Source organism: Rhinolophus ferrumequinum, chromosome 5, assembly GCF_004115265.2.
Source record: "Rhinolophus ferrumequinum isolate MPI-CBG mRhiFer1 chromosome 5, mRhiFer1_v1.p, whole genome shotgun sequence".
Classification (NCBI taxonomy): Eukaryota; Metazoa; Chordata; class Mammalia; order Chiroptera; family Rhinolophidae; genus Rhinolophus; species Rhinolophus ferrumequinum.
In genome coordinates this window covers 26,848,727-26,861,953 of record NC_046288.1, presented here as the reverse complement: position 1 = coordinate 26,861,953, position 13,227 = coordinate 26,848,727, and the positions used below count along the sequence as shown (strand labels likewise).

The 13,227-nt window shown below is 35.1% G+C and overlaps 1 protein-coding gene across 1 annotated transcript in view; it reads left to right on the top strand.

Annotated features, from left to right (window-relative positions):
- The window catches only part of LOC117022644 (transmembrane protease serine 11C-like), a 63,302-nt gene extending 61,242 nt beyond the window's left edge, over window positions 1-2,060 (top strand). The window contains exon 10 of the mRNA XM_033106788.1: window positions 1,899-2,060. Within this exon, the coding sequence (XP_032962679.1) occupies window positions 1,899-2,060 (162 nt within the window). The remainder of the gene's footprint in view (window positions 1-1,898) is intronic.
- Window positions 2,061-13,227: the final 11,167 nt, after the last annotated feature.

Genomic DNA, 13,227 nt, shown 5'->3' with positions numbered 1-13,227 from the left:
TGGCATGATTTTTCAGGATGACATCCCCTGAACATAAGCCTCACTGCATCTTTTGGAGCAAAAATTAATATAAGACCCAGTCTTATTTTTGGGGAAACACGGTAGAGCAATAGAGGAGGTCTCAAGGTCCAAAAAGGATGTCATTTTTCAGGTAGGCAAGACCAAAAAATAAAAATAAAAAACATGTATATGGCTGGAGGGGAAAGAAAGTAGAGGAAATGAGCACATATTAGAAAAATAAAACAAGCAAGAAAAGAGAAGATTATTGATAGAACAAGTTCCTTGATCCAAAGAACAGATGGAGGGATTAGCCTTGGAAAGAACTAAATACGTTCATTACTAGAAAGAGGAGAGCAGATACAGATATGGGCTGATATGGGGGAGCTGGGAAGTCAAAAGGTACAAAGACAAGAGATGGAAAGATTGCTACCTGTTATTCTCCACTTACTCTATGAATCTGAAACTAAGTAAGACATTAGACTCAGAATGAGAGAACCAGTTTCTTTTCTTAATTGTGAAATGAGGTTTGTGCATCACTGATGAGAATGTAAAATATTACTGCCTCTATGGAAAACAGCATAGTGGTTCCTCAAAACAATTTTAAAAGATTACCATATGATCCAGCAATTCCACTTCTGGGTATAGACCCAAAAGAATTGAAAGCAGGGACTCAAATAGATATTTGTACCTCCATGTTCATAGAAACAGTATTCATAATAGCCAAAAGATGGAAACAACCCACGTGTCCATTGATGGATAAAAGCATAAACAACATACTGCATATATTATTTAACCTTAAAAAGAAAATTCTGACACATGTTACAACATGAATGAACCTTGAAGACATTATGCTAAGTGAAATAATCCAATCCCAAAAGGACAAATACTATGTGACTCCACTCTTATGAGGTACTTAAAGTACACAAATTCATAGAGACAGGAAATAGAATGGTGGTTGTCAGGAGCTGGGGGAAGGGAACCATGGAGACTTATTGTTTAATGGGCATAGAGTTTCAGTTTTGCAAGATGAAAGAAAGCTCTGGAGATGGATGGTGGTGATGATCACACAACAATATAAATGTTCTTAATGCCATTGAACTATATACTTAAAAATGGTTAAAATGGTAACTTTTATGTTATGGTGTTTATAACTAAAAATTAAATGTTTTTTAAACTGTGAAATGAAGAAAGTTTGCATTGGCTCTTGTTAAAAATGAGAAAGAAATATGGCTAGAGACACCTAACTATTGGGGAGAGGTTTTGATTTGAGAATATAAATATGGCTTTCTTTCAGTATATGGTTTGGCCTAGGTTATGATGGGAAGGTAAAAAGCTGAGAATCCTTTTGGAAGAGTAGTGGTATGCGTAAATTCTGGAAAAGTGACTTAAATATCAATAGATAAAAACTGTAAGGAGTGTAGAAGGTAGTTTAGACAAAGTATTATGCATAATTCTGAAATTAGTCGGATGCTTATCCAAGAATAGAAGAGCAATAGTCCAGTGCTGGTGGTGGGTAAATATAAACCTTCCTTTTTTCTCAGCATCTGCCTGAAAATAGGAGAGTTGGGGGAGATAATCAGAAAATTCCTCAGCATATTGATGATTGCATAAGCAACAGTAACTTAAATATCTCTTTTAGGTAAAAATTGAGTTGAATTTTTCATCCTTGTTTCCCATTATTGTATTTTAGATCCAAAAACATACACTCATATCTTCAATTTAAATAAACGATTATAGAACACAAAAATATTCAAGACTAGAATAATTTTAATATTGAAATATCTAGGTGTGTTTTTTTTCCCTTTTTTCTGTCTCTCCCTATCTTTACCACAGAAGAGAAAAATAAGCAGTATTTACCTTTAAATTATAGTAATTGTATATGTTCTTTTTCTTTCTAGGGTGACTCTGGCGGACCTCTGGTTAGTGCAGATCATAGAGGCACTTGGTTCCTTGCTGGTATTGTAAGCTGGGGAGATAAATGTGCCCTTCCAAACAAGCCTGGTGTCTACACCCGAGTGACATACTATCGAGACTGGATCAAATCTAAAACTGGTCTCTAATGCAGAAGTTCTTTGTAGATTAAAGCTCGAAGAATACACGCTTGTTAAATATGTTTGTAATTCCCAAATTCTTAGTTACATTTAACTAAGAATTACTTTATACACATTTAATGTTGCAAATTGAAACAAATACAATTTTAGAACTATGAAAGCTTCGTGTGTATTAGATTTTGACAAAGGTTTTAGTGAGAGTAATGGCCCAGATATACAATATTTCCTTTTACCCCTTTCCAGACTGAAGGTAATTATATGAGTAATGAATTATAGTTTTCTATGTAGGTCTTCTCTGCTGATTTGCAGATCCAGTTCCCTCGAGAAAGTATAGAACATTAACAATAAACTTCCTTATGAGTGTACACATAATCCCCTGCTGACAACCACGTGAATTCCACAAATCAACATATTGGTAGGTTATAGCTGAGTGAGTCGCAGTAATACCGCCTATAAAAATTTCCCAGGAAAATCTGTCTACCTGTTTTCTTTCTTGTCTTTTGGCCGGTGCTAACCCCTTTCCTATTTACGGCTTCCTCACCCTGAGTGACACAAAACAGCATGATATCCCATGAGGTGCATTGAATAAATCTCAATGCTTGTTGATTTGTCTCTATTTTTCTTTCATATGAAAATGAGGCCAAAAGATGTTTCTCGCATATACACACATAATAGTAAAATTATCCTCAGACGCTATGTAGTCTTAAATAGATTCTGCAAATAACACCATATTACATGTCTCCAAACCCTTAAAATTCCTCTATGATACAAATTACCAACTAGAATAATTAACATGAAAATTTTCCTTCCGCTTCACTTTCCTTTTGCCCACACAGAAACCTAAGTGATGGCACCAATGTCTATAAATGCACTTATGCCTAAATCCAATTTGTCAAATAAGCAGAGCAGTTGGCTTTTATCCAGAATATTAGCTCATCAAGGTTCTTTCCAAGATTGTAGTCCACCAGTATTTCTATAGCAGTTTACCCTACTCTTTTTCATCATTGACACTACAGTTACCACTAATCACCTTCATTATAATTTTTTCACATATCTAAAAAATAATTGCATTCAAAATAGTAGCTAACATTTATAGGCAACTTCCTATGTGCCAGGCAAACTTTGCAAGTATTATCACACTGAACCCTTATAACAACGCTGTGAGGGTGGTCCCCTTGTAATCTTAGTTGTATGTATAAGGAAACTGGAATAGAGAGAAGTCAAGATCAGAGAGTTTATAATTGGCTGAGCTGGGATTCAAAATCAGATGACTAGATTACAGAACCCACACTGTAAACAACTTTGCTCAGTTACATGCTATTGTTATAATTAAGGATCTGCCTAGCAGAGTATTCTAAAATGTAGTATTTGTTGTAAACTTTATGGATGAATAAAAACAGTGGCTTTATTATTTGATTGGTTTTAAAATATTCTGACATATCTTGAGTTATACATTTATAAGAATTAGCATTTGTGCTTTTTAATTTTCTAGAAATTAATTATAAACAGAAAACTATAGGCATATTGGTCCGGATTCTTTGGTAGCAAGTGACAGAAACTCAATTAACACTAGCTTAAGTAAAAAGAACTTTACTCATCTAACTGAAAATCAGAGATTCATATATGGCAGAACTAAGGCTATACACCGAGGCTCAAAAAATGTTTCGATCTCTAGCTGGATCTTAACTTTCTTCTCCTCTGTCTATATTCATGGCCAGGTGCTATGCCTGAGATTGTAAAGACATGCTCACTGGCTCTAGACTTAGATTTTCCTGGCTGGCTAACAGTCCCACAAAAATAGAGTCCTCCTGCCCACTGACTCCAGTAAAAAAGTAGTCCTGAGGATGCCATGATCGATGGGCGCAGGTTGGATCAGGGTACCCCTCCTGGTGGAGGAGGTGGGGTCCTTGATGGTAGCCCCTCAGGTCAAAGAGGGAGCATTTCCAGAAAAAAAAATTAGGCAGACAAAAAAATAATAGTTATCTATTACTCAATCAAAATGTGCAATTTTATGAATCAATACCATGTTATTCAAAATTATATTACTTCAAAACAAATAGATTCTATATTTTCCTGTGCTTATTATGCTAATTACAGTATTGCATAAAGCAATGTCATACTATGCATATTCTGGTATCTTAGGGGGAAAGCAAGATAGACTATTGATTAAGCCACCAGTGCAGTTCTTTACCTAATTTCTTCGTGTATAGAAAGTATTCAACGTCTGACAATTAAGGTAGCTAACTCATCCTAGAAAAAGTGCTACATACCTCATTGCTGAATATCACTATGGTCCCCTTCGAAGTACTCCCCTTGGAAAGTATGCACTGATGCCAGCATCTAGTCCACCCTTCAAAGCAATTTTGGAACTCTTTTTCTGGAATGGCCATCAGAGCTGTCATCATATTACCCTTAATATCCTGAATGTCATCAAAATTTCAATACTTCCTTTATCTTCAATTAAAGACAGAAGTCATTGGGGCCAGATCACGTGAGTAGGGAGGGTGTTCCAATACAGTTATTTGTTTACTGGCTAAAAACTCCCTCACGGACAGTGCCATGTGAGCTGGTGCATTGTCGTGATGCAAGAGTCATGAACTGTTGGCAGAAAGCTCAGCTTGTCTAACTTTTTCACGCAGCCTTTCAGCACTTCCAAATAGTAAACTGGGTTACCTGTCTATCCATTTGGTACAAATTCATAATGAATAATCCCTCTGATATCAAAAAAGGTTAGCAACATCGTCGCAACAAATTTGCGAACTTAATGTCCGACCTCATATGATTCCTGAGATTCCTGTTGGGGAGAAGTACAATTTAATTTTTATTTTTGAAAATAATTTGACATGAAGATAGGCATGTTAAATAACCACATTTAAGAAGAAGTATGCCATTTCCAAGTAGGGCTGGTTTAAGTGAACCAACCTGCATAATGATATATTATATGATGACAGACTCCCTCTTCTTCTCTATAAGAGAGACGAAACAGTAGGTAATGGTGATAACGGTGCCTCCCCACCTGGGCAACAGGTCATAACGACTGGATCTCTTTAGATTCAGGCATTTCTGCTATAAATAGTATCTGGCAAAAGTTCATGATGAGAACTTTAAAATAATAGTGAAAATTCAATACACTGAATATAAGTTATTACCAAGTTTATTAAACAGTTAAGTTAAATATTCACTGCAAGTAAGATCTGTATGTTGAAGTCCACTTTTCCTGTCAATCCCCCCTTACTGATATGCTAGTAATATTTTAATGAATGTGAGGTTCACATATCAGTTTGTTTCTTTTTTTTTTAAGTAAAGTTTAGTGAGGTGACAATGGTTAGTAAGGTTATAAGTGTACAATTCTGTAATACATCATCTCTATATCACTTTGTGTGTTCACCACCCAGAATCAGTTTTTGTCTGTTTAAACCCCATGCCTATATGACCGTTAGCAGCTGAATTATCTGACATCTCTTTCAGTGTCTTTGTGATTGTTTGTACTCAGCTGGACGTATAGATTCTCTTGTCAGGTAACCCAGTATCTGGTAAAACCAGTTTTATTAGAATTTGCTTACTGCAGACCAATATTTTCACTTTGATCTCTGATTTCTCTCATTTGTCCTCAAACTGCTGCTTTTCAGAACTCTTGTTGAGCATACTATCTTTGTTTGTGATGCGGCAAAATTTAGTATTGCTCAGACTTTTTCTGGCATAATTTTAGTTCCCCTCAGAGGATCTCATAGTCTAAGTACGAAAGATTGCCTTCCTCAATGATTTCCACCAAGTAAGCAACACAAAACAAAACAAAATCTTTCTAGAAAGTTTATTATTTTTTCATTTTCAAGGATCCTCTTCTTAAAAAAAGAACCATACTACATATACCTGGAGTGACAAAAAAATGTATACACATGACTGGTATTCATCTTTTGTTATCGGTATATATTATTACAATTTTAATACAGTGTTTTCCTTTCTTAAAATGTGCATACATTTTTTTAGCACCCCCTGTATTTTCAAGTGCTCAAAAAGGATAGCCTTGTCACATTTTCTTTTAACCCTTCACTGTGTGGGGGTTTTAATATAAATTCAAATTAATTCTTTTTGTAAGAGGAAAATTTCTTACCTTTTCATATATTTTAAATAACATTTCTTAACATTTTGTATATTTAAAAAATGTAACCTCCATGATATCACAGGCTCTCTTCTATATTCCTAATGCCTACACCTCTGTCTAGCACATAAAAACATTTGTTAAATAAATGAAAGAATGAATGAACAAGAAAAGCTTAGAAATTAAAGTTCCTATGATTGTATTAAATAAGGCATATCCAACAAATGAAAATATGTCCGTTTAATGGGTAGAAATCTGTGCATAATAAAAGAACAATAGAAAATTAATTTGAAGCTGACAGAGAACTTAAAAACTGTCATGAATTTTACAGGTAATAGTTGAGACCCAGAAGGTTTGACGGTCACTCAAGAGAATGGGAATCTCCTGATTCCCAATACATATAGTGCTCTTTCTTCTATATAGTATTCATTACGAAAATATAGTTGAGATTCCATTACAGAGCATGCCATTGCCCTCAAACATTGATTTCCTAGAATGTTCTTTGAATAAATTATAAGGGTTGTAATGGATATTGTTGGTCCTCCACCCAGACCCTTCTATCAGACATGGACACCACTCCACCCGTTGTTGAACTACCTTCTTCTTCTGAGAAAGCCCTCAGCTTACGGGAGCCACCACCCAAATGTGCCTGAGATGTCACACCTCTCCCCACCTAAAAGGTGGGCCACAGCCAATGGATAACTGATACATGAAGAACGAAAGCTTAGCCTCCTTTCCCAATGGTGGGACAACTGTGGTGCCATTTACATGCCAGCACACCATGTGGCATCAAGCTAAGGCTGGACGGCAGCTGATGCCACATTTGCCTCACTTCTTCCTCTGTCCTGTCATGCTTCCCTCACTGTTTTAAAGGTTTTACCCTAGAAAATTCCCTAAAACCACTTGCACAGGAATCCTCATTTCCTCGAGTTAATACATTGGTTGATTTAGTTTTCAGAGTAGTTGACTTGTTGGGGAAAACAGTTTCCTTGTATTTTTCCTAAAATACATGACACATTTTTCTAATTTAATAAATCTGGTACAGTAAACCCAATTGAACCTTTATTGTTTCAAAATATCTTGCCAAAATTCATCCTTACAAGCATGAAGCTTCCTTGTATTGTACTATAAAATTAGATGCAAATAATTTCAGCATTTAAATGTAGTTATATTGATTTTAGGACATGAAATCTGTGTTTCGTTAAACCCGTTATCAGTTTGTTTTTGTTTTTTTGTCTTTTTATCATGGACGTGTAATGCAAAAACATTTCCAGGTAATTAACCATACCCTGGTTGGTACAATTCCAGTTAATCAAGTTTTGCTATTCAAAGACTTGTGCTTTGAAAGTTTTTTACTTGTCCATATGGATGCTTTGATGATCTAGTAAGGGAAAATCTTATACATAACAAACAATACTATATCACAGATACTATAGACACCTATCTATGAAAGTACTCTTTATAATAAAGGCTTTCCGTATGTGATATCCTCATTGTAGATTAGGAGAAATAAACAGAGGAAGAGTTACTTAGAAGCTTCCTATTATTGCTCCTACCTTTGAAAACTAATACTAGGAACTTTCAAAATTACACATTCTAGAAAAACAATCAACGAAAAACTTCCAGATAAAAGACAGTATATATCATTTACTTGACTAAAAATACTTTTCAAAGACCTTGTTAAATAACTACATCCTCTCTGGGTTTCAACTCTGTTTTAACCTGAAGTCCTAAAGATTTAAAAACACAGTATTGATTTTTGTTAAAATCTATTTTTAAAGTTTTATAAAAAATTTTTTAAAAATTTAAAAAAAGGTATCATAAAAGATTACTGTCATTGTGTTACCACAGACCCAAGGGGTCCGTTTGTCTATGCACATCCAAGCCAAACAAGACATGAACAGGAGATTGCAGCAAAGAAAGTAAAGGTTTATGTAAGGAATTGGCGGTAAGACCGGAGACACAGATCAACCAATGCTCTCAAACACCTGGCTCCTCGATGGCCTGTAGTGGCTAGGCTATGTAAGGGAAAAATCATTAATCATGGTTCTATGGGAGTTGGGATCGTGGGCTCTACTGATTGGTCAGGGCTAAGGCAGGGAGGAATTAAACATGGCATTAAGTCCTGATGTCAGTCATGGCATTGTTCTGTGTGGTTTCCAGGACTGCGCTCCGTGGGGCGCTTCTGCTTTCATGAGTCTGGAACTAAAACATAACTGAGGCCAAGGTGCTACCTTTGTTTGACTAAAACCTTATTCTAGTTTGAGGTTTGGTTATTGCATCTTGGTCATGGCTGATAGACCTGAAGCTTTATTCTTAAGTGAGTTTGACACTGACCAAAACCTAATGTCCTAAGGGCTTAATGATTAAAAGGAGTGTATATACAGCATATGTACAGGTAAAAGGGTCTGGTGGAAGAAATGCAAATGAGTCGTAGTTCTATCAGGCTAAATGAAGCTAGCTTGGATTAAAGCAAAATACATGCTAAAGAAATAAAGTTCATGTGTGGTTATAATTTTCCTTAACTCTAAAGTGAGTATTTATGTTTTATGGGGCCAGAAAAGTTGACGAGTAGTTTTTTGTGAAGTGGAAAAGCATAAAGTTAAGAGCCACTTACCAGGATTCAAATTCTGATTCTGCCACCTAATAGCTGTGTGACCTTGGACAAGTTACCTAGTACTTTTATGCTTCAGTTTCGTCATTTGTAGAGTAAGCGTAATAATAGTATTTACCTCAGAATTTAGGTATAAGGATTTGAAAACTAAATATCTACAAAGCATTTAGAATATTTCCTGGTACATAATAATTCCTATATTGGTATTTGTGAAACAAAATTTTTATTTTCAAGAGTTTAACATACTTGAAAAAGGGAGATAACCATTTAATTTCACATTACCTTCTCCTATTAAAGGAATTTAAGTTAGAAAAACAGGGGAAAATACTAAAATGAGAATTGTGTAAGTCACTATATTCTTATCCCAGTGGAATACTCTGTATAGGTTTGTGCTGCATTATTTCCTTCATTCTACTAAGAATTAGGAAATAGTCAATCTTATAAATACACAGACATATCTTATGCTCTCTCTAGAAGTAGCATAGGTAATAAAACAAATTTTAAAAATATTTCTTTACTATTTTCCAAGAAAAAAATACTATATATTTAAATATTTGTCACATTATACTAATTATTTCTAAGCTAACTTCAGTGGCTCTCTAGGGTACTTCTGCCATATTGCTATACCTTACTCTGATATAGAATAAAATTAAAAGTTGGAAATCTATTTAATTCAACTAAAAAAAAATGTTAAACTTTAACATAATAGATTGTGTGGGGCACACAGCAGAATTTAAAACAAGCAACACTAATTTTTTAAATGCTTATTAAAAGGAGCATCAAGGAATTATAAAAGTAAATGAACCTCTCTTAGAAACAAAGACTTTATAGAAAAACTTTTAAAAGAAAAGAATACAAATGAAAGAATAGTAAGTATGTTATACAAAAATTAACAGGATATGAATTAATTTCATGGGGACCCAGTCCTACTGAAACTTAATTTGAATAGAAATGGATAATTCTAGAGAACATTATGTTAAGTGAAATAAGTCAGACAGAGAAAGATAAGTTCCATATGATCTCACTTATTTGCGGATTCTAAAGAAAAGAATAAGTGAATGAACTAATCAGAAACTGTTTGGGAGACAATGAGGAAAAACTGAGGGTTGCTAGATGGGCGGGGGGAGTGGGGGGTGGGGGGGAGGGTGAGGGGATTGGAGGGCAGTCGGTGACCACAGGATGGCCACGGGGTTTGAAAATTAATCTGGGGAACGTAATTTGGTGGTTACCAGAGCGTAAGGGGGTTGGGGGGTGGGGGATGAGGGTGAGGGGGATCAAATGTACGGTGATGGAAGGGGAGCTGACTCTGGGTGGTGAACACACAGTGTGATTTATGGATGATGTGATTCAGAATTGCACAACTGAAATCTATGTAATTCTACTAACAATTGTCACCCCAATAAATTAAAAAATAAAAAAAAAAAGAAATGGATAATTCTAAATTGTATTTTAAAATTTTATCTATATTATAATACATTTGCATCATAAGTCCTCAATTACTGCTATTAAATGTCTAGCATTCAAATTTCCAATTCTGAAAAAGATGGGATTAAGGTATGCTGTATTTTAAAATTGAATTACTTTATGAAATGGAAATACTAAGTGTATCAACAGAAGATTATCAGCAAAAGAATAAAATTAAAATCATAATATTTTTAATAACCAGTAGCCCACATGAAGTTTATGTGAATAAAAATATTTCAACATAACATAATTATGAAACATGTTTGGAAATGTCAAATATAATGAGCTTTGGCTAGCCTTTCTTTGGTAACCATAAGTGTATTGGTGTAGAATTAACCCCTGGTCATTTGCAGAACATGAAATCATTCACGAGACTCTCCAAAGAGGGAAAGAACGAAAGCTTTATTAAAAGTCAGGGATGGAGGGAAGGGGAGGGAGAGGGAGAGGAAAGAGAAAGAGAGAGAGAAATAGTTCTGTTTGGAACTGGCAAAAAGAGTTTTGCCAGGGCAGTTTGATAGAGCTGCAGTCAGTTTCTGTTCAGCTGGAGTTTTATATTTTTATAAGCAGGATGTAGGGGGCTTGTCAGCTTGCAGGGGGGGCTGCCGTTAACAGTTGTCTTCTCCTGGGAACTGTCCTGTTCCTATCTATAATGGACGTCAGGTTGCAGGGGTTTGCTGTTGGGATTGGGAGCTGTTCTGTTCCTACCTATGATGGATGTAAGGTGCTTGTCAGCTTGTAGGTGCAGTGCTAGCCAGGGGAGTCAGAGACAAGTGGTTAATGTTTAGCTCGTTCCTGTTAGACAACAAGCTCGGTCCTGTTAACTCTGCCTGTGCCATCCTGCCAGCTCACAAGCCCGCTCCCATTAGCTCTTTATTTATTATTAAAGTTTATTGGGGTGACAATGGTTAGTAAAGTTATATAGATTTCAAGTGCATAATTCTGTAATACATCACCTATATATCTTTACTTGTCTCATCAATAAGTACAGTACCTAGGACATAATGGTCAATAAATGTCTGATTAACTGAATTACTGAATAAAAAATGATCATTCTTGTATTATTAGTTTGTATTTAGTTAAATATTCTTAATTACAATTAAAAGAAAACTAAAATATTACTACTTTTAGTATTTAGTGAATATTTTGACAAATAAACATTATCATTATCCTTCTACTTTTATCATTTATTTCACAATATTGATAATTTATGTTATATATGGTATTGTTAATCTGGTCTCCAATATCTCACATAAATTTTCAACTACAATTTCCTATCATTTTCCTCTGACACCACTATATTAAAATAAAAATTGTAATAACATCTCATGGTTTGATTCTCCAAATAAGATACTCCCTCAGAAAATGAAAGTGAATCTTCTATCTTAAATGCTATGTATAATTTAACATGGCTTATAAAAAAATTGAATAGATTTTAGAATTTGTTCCTTGTCTCCATAGTAATTTTGTGTAAACACTTCCTCACACTTAATAGTCCACATTCCTTCCTTAAATTCTTCCAATAAATTTGAATCAAAATGCTCCACTTTTGTTCACATCATAGTTGTCACAGACACTATCATTCTTAGTTAAACAAAGTAAGTCATGTTTTGAAAAACAGAAAGAAAAAAAATATTCCTTTTCTCTGATAATGTGCTGCTCTATCTTTTCTCCCTACTGGAAACAAAGTTTTCTCCCAAATAGTTTTCATCCACATACTTCTCCTTTGGATGACCTGCCTTCTTCTATTCTTTCGGTCTTATTGTAGAGAAGTATTAAAAATCTATTTCTTGCTCCTCTGGGTCTCTTCCAAACCACCATCTCTCTCTCCCCTCAGAATTTGTACTTGTATCAGAAAGAGCTGACCAAGTAGGTACAAGAAGAGAATGGAGAAGATAATATAAAGAGAAGCAAAGATATCATGCTTGAGGACCAACTCAGGCCATGAAACAGAGAGAGCAGCTCATCTCTAGAGCTGCCTGGTTTCCTGTTGGCTTTCTAAGCTTTGTGTATCATGAAAGAGACCTCCATTATCTAAGAGAATTTCCCTTTCTTGCTGACAAAAGAACCTAAATAGCATGGCCCTTTATTCACTAAGGACTCTGGCATCTGCCTCAGTCTTTCTTTCCACCCATACAAGAAAGGTCATATAGCGTAGGAGTTAAGGACAGGAGCTCTAGAGGTGGAGTGCATGATATATAATCCCAACTCTAACAAGAACATAGGCAAATGAACCTATATAATGCAAATGGTGTTTTGGCTTGAAAGAACCTAACCCTGTATATTCGTTAGGAGCAGTGGCTCAGTATTCACTAATTCAGTGTTCATGGCTACTTTATAGAATGTAACTACCAAAAATAATGAGAGTTAAGTGTATATTTATGCTATATTTGTGCTTAAAAATACATGTGATACATTTTCCTAAAAGGCATATTTCCCATGATTTCTGACTTATCTATTCCTCTTACTAATTCTTCTAAAACTGTTCATTTCAGAACCAAAATATTTCACTAGCAAATACTTTCAGAACCTTTAGAAAACTATTAGATTGGTGCAAAAGTAATTGCGGATTATGCAATTATTTTTTAACCTTTTAAACCGCAATTACTTTTGCACAAACCTAATACTTAGGAAGCCAGATTCCATGTCCTGAAATACACTATTTCATTGAAGTATAGAAGGAGTGAAAGACAGTAATTCAGGGAATGTTGTGACAGCCAAGAGGGAGCTTAGGTAAGCAACTGGTCTAGCTGCTCAAGATCCAGGAAACAGCCAAAATAGAGAGAATCTGAGGAGGCACATAAGACATACCCGTACTCTTAGCAAATCTCCTATAGTACCAAATAAGATCCTTCAGGGCCTAGATGATGCCATATGCACTTTTTATCACCTACAACGGCTAAGAGAATACAGGTATGATCAAAAACAACAGTGAATGTCTAAATAAAAAATTTATTACAGTAAAAGACACATTGCCATTCATCCTCCTCAAAATACTAGTC